Raw genomic sequence first — 26,924 nt, forward strand, 5'->3', positions numbered from 1 at the left:
TTCATTTCAGTGTTATTCAAATCAGAACAAAATTTAGAAGTAGCTTAATTAGATAAATTGTAGAAGAATATCCACAGATGTGAGGAAATGTAGAGAGTGTTGAAAATGCAAGTTACAGAACAGGAGGTATTTACAGTAGGTCATTATTTTTACCTTTAAAAATCTAATGGGGGAAAAATCTAGAAGGATAAACTTAGAAGTATTAATGGTGAGTATACCCAAGTGATGGGATTACATATGATTTTCTTCTCTGAGCATATAAGCACTTTCCAAATTTTCTAAAATGATCTCTGAGCATATAAGCACTTTCCAAATTTTCTAAAATCAATTTTCTAAAATGATTTCTTCTCTGAGCATATAAGCACTTTCCAAATTTTCTAAAATGAGTCAAAACAGAAATTCTTTTTTTAAATTTTAGGGAAAAAGGAGATCAGGAGGAGAATTCTCCCAGAACAGAATAGACACTTCTGACAAAATTCACCCTTTTACCACAATGCTCAGGGCCTCACTGATGAAGCCCGCTCTAAAGGATGATCTTCTACTGGCCTTATAAAGGAAAACAACAGTGCACACACGTTTTGATCTATTTTTCCAAATTTCGTCTCTTCAAATACACGTATGGCAGATGAATAAACAGATGTCACTTTTTCCCTCTCACAAAGCACTGCTTTGTTAAGCAAGTCACATACTGCTTATAAAAGTTAAACCAAATTCTAAAAAACAAATCCAGAAGTAAGGCCCTTTCCCAATCAACTACATTAAAAAATTCTAAGTAATTTTTCAATGGTGTTTAGAGCAGAAGAAACTTATTTGGATGGATGGAAGGTGGATTCAAAGGTAAAGAAGAAATATACGAAGAGAGTACCCCATGTCTCCAAACGAGGGCTGCCAGGAGCACCCAGATTTACTGGGGTGAGAGGTAGAGATGAAGGATAGCCTTACCTTGGTCTGGAACGTGCAGAACATGTGCGTTAAGAACGGATGCTCCCAGGCCAAGGAGAGAACTCTCTTCTCTACCATCGTACACTCCACATCGTCGTCCATCAAAACCACATCTTTCTTTAAGGCTTTTATTGCGAAAAATTGATTGCTTTTCTTGAACTCTGCTAGGAAGACCTAGAGGGAAGGGGAAGACACTTTATTTTAGAATTTGGATTCACGCTCATTAAAGAAGAGTCACGAAGTCCTGAGAGAGATGTATTGGGTGAGAAAAGACTACATCTCCAATCCTCCTCCACCCCCTTTATGGAGACAAATAGAGCTTCACAGGTGTGGGATGATACGGAACGGTTTCATCCTCTCTCTACCTTTCAAAGGGTTTCACAAAACTACGGTTCAATGGGATGGGTTATTCTCAGCCCCTGAAAAATTCTATTTAAAAAAGTGTGCCCTGTCTACCCAGGGCCCTGAGTAAGTTTATTAAAAAAAATTCAGAGGCAAATATGTATTGAAGGAAGCAGCAGCAAGTAGTGGAAGGAAGACTTGATTGTTCTTGAAATATCACTGAAAATGAGCATAAAACCTTACTCTAAGTTTTACCCACTTTTTCAAGGCAAAAAAAGAATATGTGAGGAATTGAGCTTTCCTGATGTGCTTAAAGAATGCACAGCATTTCCTCTGATGGCACAGACACTAGTATTATCTTCAAGACCTACTATGTGTCAGACATTCTGCTATGTGCTTTACATGTGCTATCTAATTTTAGTATCTATTTAATTCTTAGCTCAGGACACTCTGCAACACAGATAGTAATAATTAAAAAAAACTAGGCTCAAAGGGTAACTTTCTCAAATTCATAGAGCTACTCAGTGGGAAATCTGACTCCAAAGTTTACTTTTTCCACTTGATTTCATGAATCTTATAAGAAAGGACACCAGATGGCATGTAATGGAGCGTTTCAGCAACTTTCACTTTTGCAAATGATGCAGCCACAGACGATTGACAGGAGTGAGGACATGGCATTTGGAGACAGAAAACCCCAGCTCAGGCCTCATTTCACAGATAGATACTTACTAGCTGTGGGAATGTGGGCAAACAAATTAACCTCCCTGGGCTGCTTCAGTTCCCGAATGTGTAAAAGCAGTAACTATCAACACACTGCTGACTTACAGGACTGTTGTGAAAATCAAATACCAGGTGGGAAAGTGATTTGTGAACTGTAAAATGCTTTCTAAATGACAGTTACTGGAATCTAAAAAACAAAACAAATGGAAGTCTATAACAAAACAGAAAGTGACTCACAGATATAGAGAACAAACTAGTGGTTACCAGTGGGAAGAGGGGAAGGGGGAGGGGCAATATAGGGGTATAGGATTAAGAGATACAAACTACTATGCATAAAATAAGTAAGCAACAGGGATATATTGTACAGCACAGGGAAATACAGCCATTATTTTGTAATAACTTTAAATGGAGTATAATCTATAAAACTATTGAATCATTATGTTATACACCTGACACTAATATTGTAAATCAACTATACTTAAAAGAAAAAACACTTGCCGTCTGCTTCTTTTAGTGACTTTTAGGGAATGTTGACGTTAATGACGTTACACCAATAGTGAAAATGCACGTGTCTATGTTTAAAATAATACAGTGCAGACACATAGCTTTGGGGTAGCTGGCTTGGTAGAGGGGGTAGAGCTTAGATGAGAATTCAGGCAAATGAATGACATACATACATATCCCCAGAAAACATGCAATTTGTTCTCCTGGGCCTAAAATCGATGGAGAACCAGAATATAGAGGCTACCATTTTGATGAGGAACCATACTTCCTATAGAGAGTGAAAAGAAAGAAGAAAAACAAGTTTCAGAGTATTCTTAGTGTTGGAAGAAAAGGAAACACAGCTGCCCCGTTTTGCTCTGGTGCTTCATCCCCCTCTCCTTGGGCCCCACGGTGCAGTCCCCTCAGAGTGCAGGGATCCGGGGTCCTGATGGTGAGGAGCTTACTGCTTTGGACACAGAGCAGAGCATACCTAAAGCTCTCAGCTGTCCCCTGCGTTATTTACTAAGGCATATAGGTTTAACTTAATGTCTTCTTAACCTTGTTGAAAAGTAAAATCCACACGGGAACAAAGAAAAACTTTTCTTTAACAATTAAAAGTCCTCTTTTGGTAATTGCTTCTTTCAATAAAACATCCCCAAACCAGCCATAAACTAAGAAGCTGAAAAAAAAAGCAATTTCCATCTCTATAATGTGCTTTCAGTTTTTGGAAACATGTTATAACTGCACATTAATTGATGCTAAATTTTAATGAAGACTGGCTGTAAAATTGCCTATTACACTCAGATTAACACCAGACGAGCCTGCTATGGTTCATGTTATTGTGGAAACAAAATAAACGAATTAATGGATATCAGCTACAGTTTGTAGGGCAGAGTGGATTTTGCCAAAGGCAATGCCTTGGTATTATATAGAAACCCCAACTGCAGCACAGTGTCATTCAGCTACGGCGATACCCAGTTACATGATTATTAAATAAACTGGGTAAGTTTTGCAGCCAAAGTCTAGCGAGCAGGTGCTGAGCATAATGCTGGTCTTGGTTGCACAAATTCATGGAACAATAGTCTTTGGCTAAAACTTTCCTAGACGTTGCATCCAATATAAATATAAAACAACTGAGAGTTCCATTAATACATGTGATATCCTTAATATCCAAAATAACCTAAAAGCCTGTATTCCATGACATCCCTCTTTACAATCACTGGCTTGAAAATCTCCTCTTGTCACTGATAGTTGATTATAATTTCTTCCATTATGTCTCCTTCCTCCTCTCCTTGCCCTCTGTGACTAATGGCCCATAACCTGAGTGAGTGGCAGGAAGAATTTAGAGGAGGGACTTCCTCTGTGGAACTTTTCCTAAGACGCTCAAGCTAGGGCCGTGTTCTGGGCTGAATTGTGTCCCTTCCAAATAATTCATATGTTGGAGTCCTAAACCCCAGCAGCTCAGAGTGTGACCATATTTGGAGACAGGGTACTTACAGAGGTAATTATGTTAAAATGAGGTCATTAGGGTGGGTCCTAATCCAATATGACTGGTGTCCTTATAAGCAGAGGGGGTTAGGGCACAGACATGCACACAGGAATGGCCATGTGAGGACACAGGGAGAAGACAGCGTCGACACCCAGGAGAGAGGCCTCAGGAGAAACAGCCCTGTCCACACCTTGATCTTGGACTTCCAGCCTCTAGAACTGGAAGAAATAAATTTCTGTTGTTGAAGACTCCCCATCTGTGGTATTTTGTTACAGTAGCCCTAGCAAACTAAAACAAGGCTGAGGACATTTGGTAGAGAAGAAATCATACAGAAGGTAAAACCACACTCCAGGTTTGAGAAAGGAACAAAACAACAACAAAAAAAACCACCAAAGAAACAAAAATATCTGTGAAACAGGAACTGGCTGAGGCACCTTCTCATTTCTTTGGTGTCCAAAGATATCGAACACACAAGCTCATGGGACGAACACCTTCCAAGTGAAATGGCTTGAATCGTTGTTCCGAGGAAGCAGAGGCTGCTATTCCCCAGAGCTCCCCGGGTCCCTATTTATTCGGATGTCTCTCTGCCCTCTAACATATATCACATCACATGACAGTTCCTGACCAGGAATGCGCTCTCTGCACACCCAGGCGTGGTTCAGTTCCACCAGTTCAGTTCCACTGGCCGGATTTGCTCTTCAATTTCTGGAAGTTGGGCCACAGAATTCTACATACAATATCATACCTTGCCAAAACTTCCTTTCCCCAACATTTTGTGCAAGGTAAAATCCTCGATTTTTAATTTCATATGTAGAGATGGTCTTTCTACGTTAAGTTCAGGTTCTGGACGATGGCCTACTTTCTCCATCTCATCCAAGGGAGACTCCCAGGAGATCCCCTGAGGCTCTGAAAATGGCAAATCAGTGGTTAAAAGGAAATAAGGAACAGCGGAAGGTCGTTCTAGCTACTTTGAGAACACGCTCTCTTTTCCACATCCCATTCTGAAGCTCCGTTCACAACGATGCAGAAAGGGGTTCCTGCAGGGCACAACCAGCACCTCCTGCCTGGGAGCCTGGCATCTGGGGGGCGGACTGTGTCTCTTTATGCAACAGACTGGGAAAAACGTCAAGTTAAGAAACACTCCAATCAGCAAAAGACCATCTATCTATGCAACAGGAATGAGCACTTTCCATAATGCCGAATCACAGACAAATAGGGATTTAAACCAAATTGGAGGAAAAATGATTCTCCGTTGCTTGCGTGGCTTACAGGCACAGTGGCGTCAATTTCTGTGACCGACCGTGCAGGGACGAAGAAATGGATAGCAGATCGTTAAAGATCTGAAATGCATCATTCGCCACAGTCTTCGAGTCAAGATGTTACCTACCTTGATCATGTCTGAGACACATGGTCTACTCCTCTGCCCGGAGACCCTTCCCAAATCTAATCCAAACCCTTCTTTAAAAAATTTTCAGGACAGTTTCTTCCTCACCCCCTGCCAGAGAAGGTGTAGAAAAACTTTTCTGGAGCCTTCCTCTGATCCCCTTATAACATTTCTTTTTTTTTAAATGGAAATACATTGACATATCACATTGTGCTAATTTAAGGTGCATAACACGTTGATTGACACATTTATCTACTGTGATATCACTAGATAGTTAGCACCTGTATCACATCACATATTTATCATGTCTTTTTTTGTGGTTGGAATAATGACATTTATTTTCCAATCTCTAGGTTTATCTTTCATATTCTAAGTCCAAGGAAAATAAGTATTTTATAATGTATGCTGAAACTATTCAGAATCACATGGTCATATCCTCTCATGAAGGACCTTCAAACAGGAGGCTGGATAAACTTCCATAACATCAAAATTGTTAAGGACGTTAGGCTATTCTTCCCTTTCTAATGTTTTGTTTTTTTTTGAGTTTATTTATTTTATATAGCAGGTTCTTATTAGTTATCTATTTCATACATATCAGTGTATAGATGTCAATCCCAATCTCCCAATTCATCCCACCATGCCCCCGCTTTCCCCCCTTGGTGTCCATAATCCCCTTTCTAATCTTAAACTTTCCAGAAAAGTCTCAAAGGTGCAGAATAAGATGGTCCGTGGTATTCCTACCGTAGAGCTCTATGGAGGACTTATTTCTGTAAAACTGTTTAACCACGGCAGGGAGTAACGTTCTAAAATTCTAAGGAAAAGTTTGCAATTGTTTCCTCCAGAGATGCCGCATTTTCTTCTCCCACCTCAACCTCTCACCACCACCACCTGCTTATGAAGGTTTTCTAGCGGGGTATATTTTGGTTTTACAATACTCCTAAGAAGTAGGAGACTCTTTGTTGGCGGCTAGGTCTGTAATCTCTACCTAGAAAAGAATCATTTATCAGGCCAGGTACGTGGAGAATTAAGTCCAGAGGACTCAGGTTAATCAAGATGAATTACTGACGATTCTACGGTGGATCAGGATACCTACCTTTTTTCCCCGGTGCTGGTCCATACGGCAGCTTTGCTTCACCTTTTATGGAGCATGGGAGACCAATTTCAACTGGACCTTCTCTGAAGATGTGTTCAGAGTCTCTTAAGCAGCGAGCCTGGGTTACAAACAAAGAGTCAGACTACCCACCTACCCACCCACCATTGACGGGACAGTGCAGCCTGCTGTCCATGGGCATGAAAGCCATTTCAGATCCCTAAATGTGTAGGATAACCGAATCTCTCCCTCCCCTCGGCACTCTCTTAGGGATCCCGTATCCTGTGGGTGTCTATCATATTTTACGTACCAGCAGAACGTATTCGCTTCCTGCATACTTTTCTGGGGGCTAACTGGTTTATCCCATGCTATCCACATTATTTGGTCACAAATAAGAATCATTTCCATCCAAGCCAATGGATGGAAAAATAGCTTACGTGGGCAATGCCAAGTCTTAAAGAGGGTTTGTCCTTGGATGTGAGGATTCGGCATGCTAGTAAGTAGCAAGGCAAAAGTCGCCTTGGACTCAGTGTTTTGAAGGCATCCTAGGGATGATTCTAGCAAATAAATGTTTTCTTCCCCAGGTTATTATATAGTTGTCATACATAGGTATAAAGCTGGCAATGAATCCTCAATAATTTTAATGAATTTATTTGTTTCTGCCCCTGCTCATTCCATGAAGAATTTAAGATCTTATAAAGATCCACACAATCCAAATGCATTAAATAAATAAGTATCTCAAATGGGGGATGTGGACATGAAGATAAAAGTCAGTGTCAAGGCAAGTCCTCAGGAACAGAGTACACGTTGCCCTGTAGAGTTGCTACAGATCACAGAGTGAAGGGACTGGAATAGTCCTAGTTGAGCTGAAATTGTGGGAACTTGTCCCCTAAAAGCCGTTCCTACCTGTTGAGTGCTCTCAATCATTGCCAGTGCTTCAGCCATTAGCTTCTGGTTTATGCCACAAAGGTTGGCGACCTTTGTCTGGCATCTGTGATGTACGTTCATGCCACATGCTGAAAGGCAGAAAGCGACACCTTGAGCAAGGGCAACAGAACCAACTTCCACGGACTTTGCACATCATCTGTTTTAGGTGCATGTATGTCCAAGGAATCATTGGCAAATCCCCGGCGCCATCTTCCCAGCAGAGGGAGACACTGAAAGCAAACAGACTAGGGCAGTGCTTTTACGATGCCACCGCACATTCACCTCCGATTCCCTGAGACCTTCACGCACACACCAGATGCACCTCAGCATGCTGCTGGGAAGTGACTCCCGTTCAAGGCAGAACCAGAGCCTGTGGATGGGGAGGAAGGCTGCTCCCAGAATGCATTTCCACTGTGCCATCGCTGAGAGTGAAAAACTGAGGTTGGCTCTTATTCCAGGGATGATCCCAGCAAATAAGTCGGTGGTAATGTGGAATGCTGGGTGGAAGGTCATTCACTGCCACTTAGATGCTTAGGGAGTCCAAGCATCCCCTTTCCCACGTGGGCTACGAGAGGCTTCTCCACCCTCTAGGCTGAAGCCTAGGGTACAACCTCAGTCGAAATGGAAATTGAGACGGTGGGGTGGTCTGTGCATATGTGAGAGGCGGGGGTGAAAGGAAGGAAAGTGTCCAGAGACCGTGTTCTCACCACATGGGAGAGCTGAACTACTTGAACTAAATGATCTGCATAGGCTTCTAGCTCTGAGACCTACGATGCTGGAGGAGTATCGTGATTCATTAGTCCTAAAAACAGCACGACCGTGCTGTGACTGTGGGAGCCTTCTTGTACTGGGGGTCGGGCACCTGTGTGTCTGTGTAAAGACAATATCGCTTCATGTCATTAGTCTTAGAAAATACAAATTCTGCTTATGAAACATCACCGTTATGCCAAAAAAAAAAAAACTAACGAAGATTTCCCAACACCAGCAGATAGAACTCTGATCTCATGTCCTGCTAGGTTCCATAAAGGTATATCAACAGGGATTGTTACAGTGGAATTAGGCAGGAGAAGCTATAAAATCATGCCGTTTTAATCTTCTTACCTTATTACTTGCCCATCTGTGTGCAAAAACTTAGCACAGTGACTGGCCTCCAACAGGTGTTCACGAAAGACAACTTTTCTTTCATCTTTATTATTTACTACAATAAAATATTCTTGAAATATTTAGGTGAAATTTTAGCCATCTTCACCTTTAGTTTTCACTAAACAGTTCATAACAAGACAAAACAGCATTTTCTAGTAAGTAAGCATAAACTATTACTCATCCCAGTATAAAGTCATAAAAATCCACCTGAAGTGGAACCTTTAATACAGTAAAGATGCTGCTCATAATGGCTTCTGCCCTCTGAATTCTGCCTTGTTAGCTTGACTCCTCCCGGGCTCCCGGATGCAGGTTTTACGCTGGGCGGCCCCATTTCCTACTTATTTCCTGCAAGGTAGAGGGAGGCACGTAGCGAGCATCGAGCACCTTGCTCTTTAAAACTGTAGCGGATCTAAGCTCGTCTCTGATGTGCCGTGAAGAGAGGCCCCGTGCCCACTAGGATTACAACGTCCTAAGTCTGTTACTAACCTAGTAGGTGATAACCGGACCTCGGTGAGTGCAAACAGTCCCTTCCGATGACTAATTTCATGGGAATTTCAGTGGCGAGAGAAAGGAGTCAGGGTCAGGAGGAGCGGGGGCCCTACTTAGGAAGGAGGCTTACAGGAGAGTAAGAAGAAGAGAGAGTGAAGAAGGGGGGGGAGAGACCCAGGGGAGAGAGTGAGAGGCGGAGATGCAGATGAGGGCATGAGGGGGGGCAGAGAGCGTCCAGCCTCTCGGGGTTCCAGCAGGAACAGAGAGTGACTTGGGGAAGGAGAGGGGGGAGGAGAGGGGAGAGGAAGGGGATGAGAGAAGAGAGGGAGTAGGGTTAAGGAAGCACAGGAGGACAGGGAAGGAGGAAAGAGAATGGCATGAAGAAGGAATGTTCGAAAAGGACAGAACCCAGCAGGGTGTGGGAGCCGTGGAACAAGGAATTCCTTGTGCCAAGGAATCCTCCTGGAAGTTCTGAGCTCAGAGGCACAATCGTGCTGTTGGGACCAGCTCGGCCTCTGCAGGTGGGGCGCCTGGGCTCCAGGGAAAGAAAACCCAACGAGTGAGAGCATCACAGGAACAGGGGCGCCACCAGACGGGGATCTGATTATTCCTGTCCGTTTGTCCCAGCAGAACACTCCAATACTACCTGTTGCCTACGACTCTTAAAGACACTCTATACAACGCCTGGCCCACCCACCCATGGACTCTTAAACAGGTGTAGAGAGCAAAGTGCGTGGTGGTACTTTGGGTGATGGAGGGATTGTTCAGGTGAATTCTGACTACCTGTGGGTTTGCCTTCGGTAATGATTTGGAGACCTAACCCCTCCCACCTCCATTAAGATGTCACTCCGGGCTCCACCAGACACGTGGATGCAACTGGGATGAGGACAAGGAGGCAGCTAAGGGTGATCTTCCTCCTTAGGTCAGCGCCCTTTATCACTTAAAAGATACAACACGCATTAGCCAGTGGCATAAGTTAAAATGGGGCTGCTCAGAAAAAATAAAGTGGCTTCTGTGTTTAATCAATATCCTATGATAAACCATAATGGAAAAGAATATATAGTAAAAAAGAATGTATATATATGTATATAATATATATATACACACGTATATAATATATATATATGTGTATAACTGAATCACTTTGCTGTACAGCAATAATTAACACAGCATTGTAAATCAACTATACTTCATTTAAAAATTTTTTTTAAATAAAATAAAATACAAAGTTCCCTGCTGAGCAAGGCACCTCTGTTTTGAATGTTATCTGGGCTCTGTCCTCCCCTCAGCTGCATTCCAACGGCAGAAGTACTTTGTTAGTTCTTGTTGGAATTTTTCCTCCCTACCCCCTAACCCTGGCATAACAGCATCTCAGTTTCTAAAGGTTATTGCCTTCGCAGCCTGGACTTTCACAGAAAGAAAGCTCTTGTGCTTTTTCTCAGGGTCTGGCTGAATACCTCCATGGTGGAGGCCATCAGAATCAGAGCTGGGCCTCTTCCTGTGCACGTGGAGTTCACAGCACGCTTTGGGGACAGGCTCTCCAGCTTAAGTCAGGCAGTTTTCTGCGCAGGACTATCCAGCAGCGAAACAGACGTGCCAGGCTCGCTCCCTGATGGAGCCACAGACAGAATCGTACTCGCTGGTGCTAAGGAGAGCGGCAGGGGCAGGGCTGGGGCTGCGGAGGTCAGGAAGGGGCAGGTCCAGGGGAGGGAGCCCGTCAGAGGAGAATCAGGCAGGCACCACAGAAGGCATCGGGCCAGGGGCTGTGACATTTGACCTGGATGACCGGGCACTTCTCTGGGAAACAAGGCATGGGGTGGGGACAGGTGGAAGGAAAAGAACAGCAGTGGCTTGTTACCGGGGAACTTCTCATTCAGGATCACGGGGCTCTTCCGGGCTGGATGGAGAAGGCAGTCACCTCTGTCCTCCCCCCCGCTCCCTGATTCTCTCCATCAAAGCTGCAAATCCAGCCACAGGGGGTTCCAGGGGGGCCACGCTCGTCAGACTCACCGTCGCACTTGAGGCCTTGCCTTGCCAGGCCCCAGAGCAGGGTCCCACAGTGCTCACAGAAGGTGGGGCTCTTGTAATTGTAGACCTTAAATCTGTGCGGCATGTCGATTTTGAACCTCTCCTTGTGGAACTGAAAGGGAAAAAGAATGCGTGATGGTCGGTGTGTCCCCGCTTCCCCACTTTTCACGTCTTAGCAGATACTTTAGCACAGTGAACAGAATAATAAAAACACTGCAGTGATGTTTATTAGAACCCATAATTTTTACTTGTCAAGCCTTATAGTCGTGTCCAAAGAAGACAAGGAGCCGTTAGCTCTCCTAGGTCAAGGGCAAGGGGGCAAGATACACATATTAAGTAACCTGGAGATGGCTGAAGTCTGCGGCCTTCCCACAGACGGGCTAAGATTTCAGGAAGAGGAGACCAATGTTATTTATTTAAATGGGAGCTAAGTAAACGTACTTCCCTTCCTATTTTAATATAAATATTTCCTTTTCTCTTTCAGCCTAGCACTAGTGCTTTAACCTTTGGAAGATGTTATATAATGCCTCCTCTAGAGACATCGGTTTATTAGTGCGGGAGCCCAAGGTGGGAAGCCTTTTCACACTTCTTATACATGAACTGAAAAGACAAGAGGTAGATAACAGTTCTGCCAGGTGCTGTGATAGACACGTCACATGTGTTATCTTTTACATGTGTGATATCTCATACAACCCTCAAAATACCTCTTTTGAAGCAGTCTCTGTTAGTATCCTGATTTGATAGGTGGGGAGATACAGCACAGATAGGGCCAGACACTTGTCTAGGACACACAGCCATCAACTGAGCTGGGATATCTATGAGCCTGACAGTCCAAATCTGAGCCCATCCCCTCTTTCACCATTACTCTTCGCTCTCTCAAAATAAATGTGATGGTTTAAGGGATGGAGAGAAGGGAGATGACAGAGGGACGCCGATAGTAGATATAGTGAAGATTTTTATTTTTAAAGTGTTCTAGAGTTTAAATTCTCCCCTTTAATCAAACTTATTACATTAACAACAACAAAAAATCAGGCACTTTGATTCCTGGCAAGAATACCAATATTCTTGTGCAGTATAAAAAGTTTTATTTCCTTGAGACTTAAAATCTCTACAGAAGTTTTTAATTAAACAATTTCTTTGAGAACATGTACAGTAAAGTGGCCTTATTTGTTAAAGGAATACATGTTCTCATGGCTTTTGGTCAGCATTTAGTCTTTAGAATGGCTTAAAGGCTGCCCAGCACTTACTCGAGATATTTTCAACCAAGAAAAAATGCGTTTCAGAACTCCTATTTCGTAGAAACTTTTCCACATAAATATGAACAAGTGATGTCAAGGTCCAGGCTAGGAGACTTCTACTTCAAATCCTGAACCCAAGTCCAAATGGTTCAAGATGTGTCTGGGAAAGACTACAGATCTGTACTTTCCAACATGACAGTCACTCACCCACATGGGCCAAGGGAACACTTACAAGGTGGTGAAAAGATGTGCTGTAAGTGTAAAATACGTGCTGGATTACGACAACTTTGTATGAAATAAAACAATGTAAAATATCTCAATTTTGTATATTGATTCTATCTTGAAATGATAATATTGGAGCAGATTGGGTTACATAAAGAATATCATTAAGATGAATTCCACCTGTTGCTTTTTCCTGTCTTTAATGTGGCTACTTGAAAGTTTAAAACTTTACGTGTGGCTCTCATTCTAGTCCTACTGGACGTTAGCCATTGAAGTTAACAGTCATGCTTACAATTTGTGATTTTTCCAGGAAAGCTGAAGGCATCAGGTAAAGGGAGCAGGAGGGCAGGATGAAAAGAGGTATTGTGATTTCAACGAACAAAAGCCTTAGTCTGGGAGGCCGAGACCCGAATTCTAGTCCCAGCTCTGCCAGGTGGAAATGGTTGACCTTGGACAAACTACTTCAACCTCTTTGAGGCTTAGCAGACTCACTCATAATAGATTATCCCCTTCTGGCTCTAAATTTTAAAAGAAATTCTACTCTGGAAAAACCCAACCGATCTGCTATCTCTTTGCCTGCCCCTTTGCTGGAGAAAATCACACACCCGGGAGATGGCTGCCTTCAAACTCAAATGGACTTGCAACTGTGCTTGGCAATCCTGCTGCTTTTCTCGAATCCCCTTGCCTTGCCACCTCTGAGATAATTATTTTACAGCCCCTTCTTCCTCCTCAAAGACACTTATTGCCTTCTTTCTTCCCCTAGTCCTCAGACTTCATTGAGGACCTAAGCCATCTAAGGGAAGCTCCGTCATCTGTCCTTCCCCAAATCTACAAACCTACCTTCATCTACAACCATCTCTCCAACTCTTTCCTGTCCGTCAGAGTTTCATGTCCTTGTGGCTTTGGACCTCTTCCCTTCTTGCCAAGACTGACTGCTCTGGTTGCCCCTCTCTCTCTGCAGCTTCATCTGCCTCCCTCTCCCACAGAGTAAAGTCTAACTTGCCCCCAGATGGCACATCTCAAAGTTCATTCTGAAAGAAATATTTGCCTCTCAATATAAGAATTACCCATCCGTTACCCTCCCTTGTAAATGCTCACATCTGCATTTTATAACCATTGCCTCTACTCTTTAACTGTCACTTCTAGCTGTCGATGCCACAGGAGTCGTTCTCACATAATTGATCAGAACTGTGCTTTCTTGCCACCTTTCTGTGATGTTTTTCTGGAAAAGGTAGAATCATTAAAATTCTTCTTGTGCTCTCTTATTCATCCCCTAGTTTTGGATCTCAGTAACCATCACCACTGGAGAGGAAAGGGTTTTAGGGTGTGCAAGGAAAAATTTAAGCATTCAAATTCAGGCATTAGGAACAAGAATTAGTGGGCTGTAAAATTTGATGTCAGGATAAAATCATCGTATTTCAGACAGAGAGGAATCTCGATCCGTACCATGGTTTCTCGGCTGTTGATAGCTGATCCTGTGCACTTCGCTATAACTTTATCGATACACTTCTTGTGAATTGCTGCATTACATTCTGAAAAGAAATGACTACACCTTGAGATTTTCAGAAGTTAAGGGGCAACTAAATGAAAAGAATGACGATAGTACAACAGAAATCCTTCTGACTTACGTCGACACTGGTAGCCCTGTTTGTTCAGACCCCTGCAATAAAGCACATGTTTGAATATTTATATGGACCTTTGAGTCAACAGTAGTAGCAAAAACATTTAAAAGATGAACAAGATCTCATAGCTTTCTACTATCACAGAGCATTTTCTGATCTGCAGCACTGTTCTATTATTAGCCAAGAGTGTTAACATGTGCTTTTATTTTAACCTGCTTTATGAAAAGTCTGATAAATTAGATAAATGAGGAGTTGTTGATTTCCCTCCCATTTGCATATTTTCCAAACAAACATGTAGAGATAAAAATGCCTGACCAAAAATGGATAAAGGGGGGACTTCCTTGGTGGTCCAGTGGTAAAGAATCTGCCTTCCCATACAGGGGACGCGAGTTCGATCCCTGGTTGGGAGACTAAGATCCCACATGCCGCGGGGCAACTAAGCCCGCGAGCCACAACTAGAGAAGAGAAAACCTGCATGCCACAGCTAGAGAGAAGCCCGCACACTGCCGCAACTAGAGAAGCCTGTGTGCCGCAACGAAAGACCCCATGTGCCACAACTAAGACCCGATGCAGCCAAAAAAAGAAAAAATTTTAAATTAATAAATAAATAAATATTTTAAAAAAATGGATCATGGGCTCGTGGTAGCAAATTTCCACGTCTACGCTTAAAAATTCAATGTCTCACTAAGCTCAGTACAGATAAGCAAAGATATCTACATTTACAACATTTTATTTTATAACATTTTATTTCCTCTTTCTGAGTATCTGAGAATATTTGCAACTAATGAATTCTCAAGCTTAAGACCGACGCCTGAGTAACATTCACTGTTAGAAAGGAAGGAGGTTCAAGTCATTAGATGAAGACAGTTGATGGAAATCCACCAAAAGTCTACTTGACCTCTGGATACCCTGGTTAAGCAGGGGTTAAGGAGAGAACACCCCAGAAGAGGCGAGGAGGCTGAGGCCAGAGATAGGAGTCGTTTCAAGTCTCCACTCTACCATAGCCTTTGCTGTGTGTTTACCAATCTGTCTGTTCGAGGGCTCTTAAGACACCCAAGAGCCTTGTAAACATTGAAACCCATTAGTTCCAATGGGCAAATGTTGCCTTTTGCAGACATTAGTAGCAGCACAGTTGGGCTGTTGAGCTGGTGGCAGTTTTGACTGTAAAACTGTGCTTACAATAAAGACCTCTCCTTCTTCTTTCCCTTCCCACTCACCCCCATAAGCCTCCCATTTAATTGGAAACTGAAGTCCGTGGAACCTTTCCTAAGGAGGCTGGTTTCCTTGCTCTACAGGAGTTATATGATGAAAATGTTCTATAGAGTCACACCCTTTGAGCCTTCTCAATCCAGGTGAGGCCACTGGAAACTCTCAGGTGGTACCTATTCTGGCACACTTCCCCAAGGTAGGGCACGCCAGACCTGGTGGATCAAGAAGATGCGACAGAATGCATAACCTGAAGCTTGGGAGTGAAATGCTGAGTTACCATACCAGACAAACTCGTGGCAGACGGAGCAAAACGTGGGTTGTGGGAAAAAGGTGGCCGTGAACTCATGGCACTTGACGTGGTGGACTTTGGCCTGTTTGATGGCTCCTCGGCGCTGATGCAGAGCAAAGAAGCCTTCGTTCTCGAATTCACTCATGTCCTTTGTGTCTGCAGGAAGAGGACAGGGGACAGAGTGACATTCTGCCACATGGCTGTCAGAGCTGGGGGCGGCGGGGGTGGGGGAGATGGGGAAGGGACAGAGACTGACGAGGAATGAGACAAGCATCGAGACCAGCAAACCCCAAGTACTTTTTTTTTTTTTTGAATTTCTGTATTTTATTTATTTTTTTATACAGCACGTTCTTATTAGTTATCTATTTTATACGTATTAGTGTATACATGACAATCTCAATCTCCCAATTCATCCCACCCCACCCCTCACTTTCCCCACTTGGTGTCCATACGTTTGTTCTCTTCATCTGTGTCTCTATTTCAGCTTTGCAGATAGGTTCATCTGTACCATTTTTCTAGATTCCACATGTATACGTTAATATACGATATCTGTTTTTCTCTTTCTGACTTACTTCACTCTGTATGACAGTCTCTAGGTCCATCCACGTCTCTACAAATGACCCAATTTCGTTTTTACGGCTGAGTAATATTCCACTGTATATATGTGCCACATCTTCTTTATCCATTCGTCTGTCGATGGGCATTTAGGTTGTTTCCATGACCTGGCTATTGTAAATAGTGCTGCAATGAACACTGGGGTACATGTGTTTTTTTGAATTATGGTTTTCTCTGGGTATATGCCCAGTAGTGGGATTGCTGGGTCATATGGTAATTCTATTTTTAGTTTTTTAAGGAACCTCCATACTGTTCTCCATAGTGGCTGTATCAATTTACATTCCCACCACAGTGCAAGAGGGTTCCCTTTTCTCCACACCCTCTCCAGCATTTGCTGTTTGTAGATTTTTAAAAAAATTTTTTTGCTGATGTTTTCTTTTTTTTTTTTTAACATCTTTATTGGAGTATAATTGCTTTACAATGGTGTTAGTTTCTGCTTTATAACAACGTGAATCAGCTATACATATACATATATCCCCATATCTCTTCCCTCTTGTGTCTCCCTCCCTCCATCCTCCCTATCCCACCCCTCTAGGTAGTCACAAAGCACCGAGCTGATCTCCCTGTGCTATGTGGCTGCTTCCCACTAGCTATTTTACATTTGGTAGTGTATATATGTCCATGCCACTCTATCACTTTGTCCCAGCTTACTGTTCCCCCTCCCTGTGTCCTCAAGTCCATTCTCTAGTAGGTCTGCACCTTTATTCATCATCCTTGCGCAGGGGCCATGCTAATCTTCTCTGTATCGTTCCAATTTTAGTATATGTGCTGCTGAAGTGAGCACTGTTGTTTGTAGATTTTCTGATGATGGCCATTCTAAGTGGTGTGAGGTGATACCTCATTATAGTTTTGACTTGCATTCCTAATAATTAGTGATGTTGAGCAGCTCTTCATGTGCCTCTTGGCCATCTGTTTGTCTTCTTTGGAGAGATGCCTATTTAGGTCTTCTGCCCATTTTTGGATTGGGTTGTTTGTTTTTTAATATTGAGCTGCATGAACAGTTTATATATTTTGGAGATTAATCCTGTGTCCTTTGATTTGTTTGCAAATATTTTCTCCCATTCTGAGGGTTGTCTTTTTGTTTTGTTTATAGTTTCCTTTGCTATGCAAAAGCTTTTAAGTTTCATTAGGTCCCATTTGTTTATTTTTGTTTTTATTTCCATTATTCTAGGAGGTGGGTCAAAAAAGATCTTACTGTGATTTATGTAAAAGAGCGTTCTTCGTATGTTTTCCTCTAACAGTTTTATAGTGTCTGGTCTTACATTTAGGTCTTTAATCCATTTTGAGTTTATTTTTGTGTATGGTGTCAGGGAGTGTTCTAATTTCATTTACATGTAGCTATCCAGTTTTCCCAGCACCACTTATTGAGGAGACTGTCTTTTCTCCATTGTATATCCTTGCCTCCTTTGTCATAGATTAGTTGACCATAGGTGTGTGGGTTTATCTCTGGGCTTTCCATCTTGTTCCATTGATCTATTTCTGTTTTTGTGCCAGCACCATATTATCTTGATTACTGTAGCTTTGTAGTATAGTCTGAAGTCAGGGAGTCTGATTCCTCCAGCTCCGTTTTTTTCCCTCAGGACTGCTTTGGCTGTTCAGGGTCTTTTGTGTCTCCATACAAATTTTAAGATATTTTTTCTAGTTCTGTAAAAAAATGCCACTGGTAATTTGACAGGGATTGCATTGAATCTGTAGATTGCTTTGGGTAGTATAGTCATTTTCACAATATTGATTCTTCCAATCCAAGAACATGGTATATCTCTCCAACTGTCTGTGTCATCTTTGATTTCTTTCATCAGTGTCTTATACTTTTCTGAGTACAGGTCTTTTACCTCCTTAGGTAGGTTTATTCCTAGTTATTTTATTCTTTTTGTTGCAAAGGTGAATGGGATTGTTTCCTTAATTTCTCTTTCTGATCTTTTATTGTTAGTGTATAGGAATGCAAGCGATTTCTGTGCATTAATTTTGTATCCTGCAACTTTACCAAATTCATTGATTAGCTCTAGTAGTTTTCTGGTGGCATCTTTAGCATTCTCTATGTATAGTATCATGTCATCTGCAAACAGTGACAGTTTTACTTCTTCTTTTCTTTACAAATTTTCTTCAATTTGTAATCCTTTTATTTCTTTTTCTTCTCTGATTGCTGTGCCTAGGACTTCCAAAAATATATTGAATAACAGTGGCGAGAGTGGACATCCTCGTCTTGCTCCTGATATTAGAGGAAATACTTTCAGTTCTTCGCCATCAAGAATGATGTTGGCTGTGGGTTTGTCATATACGGCCTTTATTATGTTGAGGTAGGTTCCCTCTATGCCCACTTTCTGGAGAGTTTTTATCATAAATCGGTGTTGAATTTTGTCAAAAGCTTTTTCTGCATCTATTGAGATGATCATATGATTTTTATTCTTCAGTTTGTTAATATGGTGTATCACTGATGAATTTGTGTATGTTGAAGAATCCTTGCCTCCCTGGGATAAATCCCACTTGATCATGGTGTATGATCCTTCTAATGTGTTGCTGGATTCTGTCTGCTAGTATTTTGTTGAGGATTTTTGCATCTATATTCATCAGTGATATGGGTCTGTAATTTTCTTTTTCTGTAGTATCTCTGTCTGGTTTTGGTATCAGGGTGATGGTGGCCTTGTAGAATGAGTTTAGGAGTGTTCCTTCCTCTGAAATTTTTTGGAAGAGTTTGAGAAGGATGGGTGTTAGCTCTTCTCTAAATGGTTGACAGAATTCACCTGTGAAGCCATCTGGTCCTGGACTTTTGTTTGTTGGAAAATTTTTAATCAACAGTTTCAATTTCATTACTTGTGATTGGTCTGTTCGTATTTTTTATTTCTTCCTGGTTCAGTCTTGGAAGGTTATACCTTTCTAAGAATTTGTCCATTTCTTCCAGGTTGTCCATTTTATTGGCATAGAGTTGCTTGTAGTAGTCTTTTATGATGCTTTGTATTTCTGTGGTGTCTGTTGTAACTTCTCCTTTTTCATTTCTAATTTTATTGATTTGAGTCCTCTCCCTCTTTTTCTTGATGAGTCTGGCTAAAGGTTTATCAATTTTGTTTCTCTTCTCAGAGAATCAGCTTTCAGTTTTATTGATCTTTTCTATTGTTTTCTTTGTTTCTATTTCATTTATTTCTGCTCTGATCTTTATGATTTCTTTCCTTCTAGTACCTTTGGGTTTTGTTCTTCTTTCTCTAGTTCTTTTAGGTGTAAGGTTAGATTGTTTGAGATTTTTCTTGTTTCTTGAGGTAGGCTTGTATAGCTATAAACTTCCCTCTTAGAACTGCTTTTGCCGCATCCCATAGGTTTTGGATCATCGTGTTTTCATTGTCATTTGTCTCTAGGTATCTTTTGATTTCCTCTTTGATTTCTTCAGTGATCTCTTGGTTATTTAGTAACGTATTGTTTTGCCTCCAAGTGTTTGTGTTTTTTACGTTTTTTTCCCTGTAATTTATTTCTAATCTCATAGTGCTGTGGTCAGAAAAGATGGTTGATATGACTTCAATTTTCTTAAGTTTACTGAGGCTTGATTTGTGACCCAAGATGTGATCTAACCTGGAGAATGTGTGCACTTGAGAAGAAAGTGTAATCTGCTGCTTTTGGATGGAATGGCCTATAAATATCAATTAAATCTATCTGGTCTATTGTGTCATTTAAAGTTCTGTTTCATTATTAACTTTCTGTTTGGATGATCTGTCCATTGGTGTAAGTGAGGTATTAAAGTCCCCCAGTATTGCTGTGTTACTGTAGATTTCCTCTTTTAGAGCAGTTAGCAGTTGCCTTATGTATTGAGGTGCTCCTATGTTGGGTGCATATATATTTATAATGGTTATATCTTCTTCTTGGATTGATCCCTTGATCATTATGTAGTGTCCTTCCTTGTCTCTTGTAACATGCTTTATTTTAAAGTCTATTTTATCTGATATGGGTATTGCTACTCCAGCTTTCTTTTGATTTCCATTTGCATGGAATATCTTTTTCCATCCCCTCACTTTCAGTCTGTATGTGTCCCTAGGTCTGAAGTGGGTCTCTTGTAGACAGCAGATATATGGGTCTTGTTTTTGTATCCATTCAGTGAGCCTGTGTCTTTTGGTTGGAGCATTTAATCCATTCACGTTTAAGGTAATTATTGATATGTATGTTCCTATGACCATTTTCTTAATTGTTTTGGGTTTGTTTTTGTAGGTCCTTTTCTTCTCTTGTGTTTCCCACTTAGAGAAGTTCCTTTAGCATTTGTTGTAGAGCTGGTTTGGTGGTACTGAATTCTCTTAGCTTTTGCTTGTCTGTAAAGCTTTTGAGTTCTCCATCAAATCTGAATGAGATCCTTGCTGGGTAGAGTAATCTTGGTTGTAGGTTCTTCCCTTTCATCACTTTAAATATATCGTGCCACCCCCTTCTGGCTTGTAGAGTTTCTGCTGAGAAATCAGCTGTTAACCTTATGGGAGTTCCCTTGTATGTTATTTGTCATTTTTCCCTTGTTGCTTTCAATAATTTTTGTCTTTAATTTTTGTCAAGTTGATTACTATGTGTCTCGGCGTGTTTCTCCTTGGGTTTATCCAGCCTGGGACTCTCTGTGCTTCCTGCACTTGGGTGGCTATTTTCTTTCCCATGTTAGGGAAGTTTTCAACTATAATCTCTTCAAATATTTTCTCAGGTCCTTTCTGTCTTCTCTGTCTGGGACCCCTATAATGCAAATGCTGTTGTGTTTAATGTTGTCCCAGAGGTCTCTCAGGCTGTCTTCATTTCTTTTCATTTTTTCTTTATTCTGTTCCACGGCAGTGAATTCTACCATTCTGTCTTCCAGGTCACTTATCTGTTCTTATGCCTCAGTTATTCTGCTATTGATTCCTCCTAGTTTTTCATTTCAGTTATTGTATTGTTCATCTGTTTGTTTGTTCTTTAATTCTTCTAGGTGTTTGTTACTTAATTCTTCTAGGTCTTTGTTAAACATCTCTTGCATCTTCTCGATCTTTGCCTCCATTCTTTTTCTGAGGTCCTGGATTATCTTCACTATCATTATTCTGAATTCCTTTTCTGGAAGGTTGGCTACCTCCACTTCATTTAGTTGTTTTTCTGGGGTTTTATCTTGTTCCTTCATCTGGTACATAGTCCTCTGTCTTTTCATTTTGTCTATCTTTCTGTGAATGTGGTTTCCGTTCCACAGGCTGCAGAATTGTAGTTCTTCCTGCTTCTGCTGTCTGCCCTCTCCTAAGTACTTCTTAAGGTTGGTACAATACGAAGTGTCTTTCCTTAATTCCATAACAGGATTACCAGAGGGTGTATTGTTATAGGATTGAAACAATGAGGCTGGATTACTGGCTTGACCCTTCACTCCTCTTTCATGACACTGAGCTATATCCTCTTTCAATTTTTAAAACCAAAAGTCGGAACATTCAAAGTATTTAGCAGCCTCTCCTATTCACTGTCAACGATGATTCAGCCAGAAAAGGCAGGAAGCGGCAAATACTTTGCCTGTAATTCTAGAGAATAATGTGGTTACTGACAGTAAGTTGAAAATGACCTTTTTTTTAGGTCCCAGGATGCTTTATATCTGGTTGTTTATGGACAAGAAGAAGTAGGAGGGAGCTGGCCAGACTTCTGAAGACAAAAGAACTTTGGGAAGTTGTTTATGCTCTGGTTCCTGAGGCCCACAGTAATCAGAGGCACCAGCCATAGATTACACATGTTGAAGTGGAAAGGGCCAGAGATGAACAGATCACTGCAATTAAAAAAAAAAAATGTAATCCTGGATGTTACCTAGTCACCTACATCAAATCATCACATTCACATTTCTTCAGTTCGCCCTGGGCTCTGGATATTGGTGAAGATACTTTGGGTAGTAACTGTCCACAGTGTCCAATGCCCAAATAACATCTTCCCAAAAGGCTGGTAGAATTCTGAGAATACCAGTGAGACTATCAGCCCTGGCTGAAGCCCAGGCCCAAAGAAAACACACAACAGCAAGGCAGTCATGGTTTAACAGCACGATGGAAACTCTAGCATGTGATAGAGTGTGACATGGTACACAAGAAAGAAATAACAAAAATAATCATCATCACTAAAACAAGGGTAATGAATTTAATGATTATAGTTCCTACAACCACGATTTTAAGTAGCTTGAAGATTGTTGGATGACTTATTCTATTTATTTTTTCCAAATACAAAAAATGGAGGTTTAGCGAGAATAAGCGGCTCATGTTTCACAAATGAAAAGAGTTCACAATATTTAAACGAAATTATTTCCATCCTGGCTAAGCCATGGCAGAGACTGGACAACACACTTGAGGCAAATGTTCCTGCCAAAGTACCTTAATTTCCCCACCCCTTAGAGTGGCCAGGCTAGAAACACACTGGGTGGACAAAGGTGGGGCATGGAGGTGGAGACCTCTCCCGCAGGATCCAGCCTAGTCTCAGGACTCATTTTAGGACAAAAGTCTTCTCCACAGGGCTCCACAGGTCTGTTTTATGGAAACTCCAAACTTCCAGATAAAAAGCCTTCCTAATAAAGAGCTCCTTAGATAAGGCTGAATATTTTGCCTAATACTTCATTAGGCAATTTAAGTCTTTTTATTAGGAACTGGGTCAGAAATAAACTAGGCTTGGTGAATAAGGGATTAAAATTAGGGTCACTAAGGCAACTGCCTTCTTCAAGTTCTGGTTTAAGTGCAGAGATCAATTTACAACTTGGGACTGGCATAGTAGGCCATTTGTCAGTAAGATTTAACTCATTTTTATTTTGGTCCAGATGAAATGAAATGAAATAAAGCATAAAATTACTTTTAAATTCAGGGATGGAAGTGAATTATTCTGGGAACCCTATCTGTATTACTGTAAAAAATTATATATATATATAATTATGTAAAAATTATATATAGTCTAATACATAAACTATTATATGATAGTACAGACTACATATAACTATATACTTATAAAATAGTCTGTGTATTAGGATGTAACACTGTACATTTAAAAAATGCCAGAGAGTATTAAAAAGGAATTCATTCCCTTGCTCCTTCCTGTGATTTCCTTTATCCTCTGACCATTTTAATCACTACAAGAAAGTAAATGTATAAAAGCTCAGAATTTTAAAAATTCTCCTTGTATTTACTGTTTATTTCTGAAGTAATTTGGTCTTCTGTTTGTTTATTGGCTTGAATAAGTGCATTGGTTTTTGCATGTTTGGTTATTTCTTTTATACTTTTTTTTTGCATGTTTGGTTATTTCTTTTTATACTAATGGTGCCCAATCTATTTATTTAGTTTAATCTGTCACTTGTTTGTAGTCAGTTAAATCACAAATATTTCCTGGCCAGCTATGAGCAAATTGTTATGCTGAATGTTCTAAAGAACTATGAGACATCACCCCTAATTCTGAATGGCTAATAGCCTAGTCAGGAAGACATGGCACTCACACAAAGAATAGACTTGGAGATAAGTACACACCCATATTTTTTAGGAGGTAGGAAAAGGAATTAAAAAAGAGGCCATGAAGAGGCAGCTGAAAAATTAAGAGGAAAACTTGAATAATATTACATCAAGCAATCCAAGAAAGAATGGGTTTCTCAGCATTGACTGAAACAGAGATGTCAAGGGAATTGAAGGTTAAGACACATGCATTTGTTTTGAGGATTCGTTCTCTTGGAGAAAGCCATGTAGCAGATTGTTTGAAATATAAGCCAGACTCTTAGGGTTTAAGAATTGACAGAGTAGTGAAGAAACAGGGACTGATACATTAAACTGCTTTCTCAAGAAATGTGTCAGGGAAGGAAAGGAAAGAAAAACTCATGGAGGTTAAAACGTTTAAAAAATTTTTCTTTTCAGGTTGGAGAAGATAGCTTAATTATGTATGTCTTGGTAATGAGATAGAAACCACAGAAAGACAGAAAAGTTGAAGGTGCCAGAGAGGAAGCGTGACTGATATTACAGAGCTGCTAGGGGTGAGAGCCAGGAGACCAAGAAAGGGAGGGACTTTCTCCGAGGCAGAAGAGCAGGAAGAGATGCAGGACGAAGCAGCTGAATCCTAAAGTGCAGAGACGGACAGAAGACATAGTCTCTCCCAATTACACTGGAGGTAAAGCCAACCTCCAAGAGTAAGAGAAGATCAAGACACCTTCAGCAACCAAGGAGTATGGGCATGTTTGGAATAGCCATTGTGTGGGAACCAAAAGAAAATAAAAGGAATTTCTAAATTCAGAGTGAGTCCAACTGAACAGTTCAACAAACATTCATTGAGTACCTCCTACGTACTCAAAGAAATAGGAATATGAATGAAATCATGCCATTTGCAGCAACATGGCCAGACCTAGAGATGATCATATTAAGAGAAGCCAGACAGAGAAAAGGCAAATATCATATGATATCACTTATATGTGGAATCTAAAGAAAAAGAAAGACACAAATGAACTTATTTACAAAACAGAAATAGACCCACAGACATAGAAAACAAACTTATGGTTACCAAAGGGGAAGGGGGTGGAGGGATAAAAATAGGAATTTGGGCTTAACATATACACACCATTATATATAAAATAGATAATCCACAAGGACCTACTGTATAACAGAGGGAACTATACCCAATATTTTATAATAACCTATAAGGGAAAAAGATCTGAAAAAGAAAGTATATATTGGGTTGGCCAAAAAGTTCGTTTGGGTTTTTCTGCAACATCTTACGGAAAACCCAAATGAACTTTTTGGCCAATCGTGTGTGTGTGTGTGTGTGTGTGTGTGTGTGTGTATGTGTGTGTGTGTGTGTGTGTGTGTGTGTAAAATAGATATATATATCTGAATAACCGTAATGTACACCTGAAACTAACACAACATCGCAAATCAACTATACTTTAATAAAAAAAGATTTTAGGAGTAGTAGCATTTGATTCATTGACACAGCACTTTGACAACAGGATATAAACGCAACAGGAAGAACTGACGGGCTGTCACAGGCACCAAGCACACTGCCTGTAAATGTAACTTCTGTGAACGGCATCTGTGTGTGAGATGGAAGTGAAACTCTTTAGTGATGCATTTTTTCCCTCCTTGTTCCTATAAGGATTTGAGGTGACTAACTTTAAGCATTAGGATTTTGCTACTATAGTGTTATAGAAAATATCGGTTTATTTATTTTGTATCCTACTGATGGTGTGACAACTTGTTATATCACATCATTTATACACAGTGTGTACACACAGAGCAACACAGTAGCAGAGTCTTTGGTGTTTACATTAAATTCCCAAATGAAAATACAGACAGACTAGAAAAGCACTGGGCATACGAATTCATACCATTTAAAAACGAATGCTATAAATGTTTTCTATTTCTGTGTGGATCTGGCCCCATAGAGTGTATACTCAACTCATGCTTGAGCACCACTGGGAATTTTAAGAAAATTCCTCGTGCTTCCATCTTCTTTGCTCTCAGAAAAGCCAAGTGAAATAAGTTGCGCAGGAGAGGAGACATGCCCACCACACCCCAAACAGGAATAAGAAATGCCACTTGCCACTCATTTCCAGAAAGTATCTTGCGTTCATTAGCATTCGGCCTTGAGGTTTCAGCTCTAACTGGTGGAAGGAAGGAAAGAAACAAGGGTCAGAATGTGAGACAAGTGCTGAGTTGAATGACATCACAACTGGCGAGTTTGGTGATGGCAGGAGATCCCCAGCGGAGGGCCCACCCCTGTTCCCTTTCACTTAACTTACCCCTATTATCTTTAGACTAGCACAGCATCCGTGAACATAGGCTTTCTTTTATTAAAACACTTCAGCAACTACCTAATTTGACTTGGAGATCAAAACTTCCTTAAGGAAGAAACCAAATTCTAAAACAGATTCTATCTGAATTCCTTGCCCTGTGCTACTGCTTATCTGAAGAGTTGTAATAGGGTAGATTCATATCTTGATGGTGACAAAAGAATCATGGAGGCTGGGGACTAGCTCACTTGGAGAACAAGTAGGTTCCCTTTGGAAAGAAAGAGGAATCCTGCTTTGAGGATGCCTGAATACACTTGCCTCTAGGTTAATTTGGTATTAAATGGGAGCGGCCTTTTTCTTTCACACAGAGAGCCTGTTTCCTTTGGAAAGTGCTGGATAGTCTGCTAAGGGAAATTTTAATTAGATTGGTCGAGGAAGGGATTTTAAAAACGTTATTTCAGGACTTCCCTGGTGGCGCTGCGGTTAAGAATCCACCTGCCAATGCAGCAGACACGAGTTCGATCCCTGGTCTGGGAAGATCTCACATGCCATGGAGCAACTAAGCCCGTGATGTGCCACAACTACTGAGCCTGCGTTCTGTAGCCCGTGACCCACAACTACTGAGCCCGCGTGCTGCAACTACTGAAGCCCGCGTGCCTAGAGCCCGTGCTCCACAACAAGAGAAGCCACCGCAATGAGAAGCCTGCCCACTGCACCGAAGAGTAGCCCCTGCACACTGCAACTAGAGAAAGCCCGCGCACAGCAACGAAGACCCAACACAGCCAAAAATAAAATATAAACAAATAAATAAATTAAAAAAAATATATACATATATATATATTTAAGTATCATTATGTAGAAGGGATGATGCAGGAAATCATGTGATGTGACATAAATGGTAAAATGGCAAATCTGACACGACCTGACCACTACTGATTATATACTAAACTGTAACACTGTACTGTAAATATGCTAAAAAGAATACGAAGGTGAACTGCAGGGCA

The 26,924-nt window shown here is 41.0% G+C and overlaps 2 protein-coding genes across 4 annotated transcripts in view; one reads left to right on the forward strand and one right to left on the reverse strand.

Moving 5' to 3' along the window:
• Positions 1-936, forward strand: part of LOC309626470 (uncharacterized protein) — a gene marked incomplete at its 5' end in the record, with an annotated part of 239,324 nt that extends 238,388 nt beyond the window's left edge. Inside the window, one exon of the transcript XR_014243213.1 lies at positions 419-936. The remainder of the gene's footprint in view (positions 1-418) is intronic.
• The window catches only part of PRKCQ (protein kinase C theta), a 153,443-nt gene that overhangs the window by 73,027 nt on the left and 53,492 nt on the right, over positions 1-26,924 (reverse strand). For 2 of the 3 annotated variants that reach the window (XM_082387147.1, XM_082387148.1), the window contains exons 4-12: positions 25,731-25,791; positions 15,611-15,773; positions 14,126-14,157; positions 13,944-14,029; positions 11,020-11,149; positions 7,357-7,466; positions 6,454-6,571; positions 4,722-4,882; positions 943-1,116 (exon numbers count right to left, since the gene is read on the reverse strand). In XM_082387147.1, coding sequence (XP_082243273.1) covers positions 943-1,116; positions 4,722-4,882; positions 6,454-6,571; positions 7,357-7,466; positions 11,020-11,149; positions 13,944-14,029; positions 14,126-14,157; positions 15,611-15,773; positions 25,731-25,791 — 1,035 coding nt within the window. The remainder of the gene's footprint in view (positions 1-942; positions 1,117-4,721; positions 4,883-6,453; positions 6,572-7,356; positions 7,467-11,019; positions 11,150-13,943; positions 14,030-14,125; positions 14,158-15,610; positions 15,774-25,730; positions 25,792-26,924) is intronic. The other variant, XM_082387149.1, reaches the window with a different exon arrangement.

This window comes from Balaenoptera borealis (genome assembly GCF_965194805.1).
Source record: "Balaenoptera borealis genome assembly, chromosome: 3".
Lineage (NCBI taxonomy): Eukaryota > Metazoa > Chordata > Mammalia > Artiodactyla > Balaenopteridae > Balaenoptera > Balaenoptera borealis.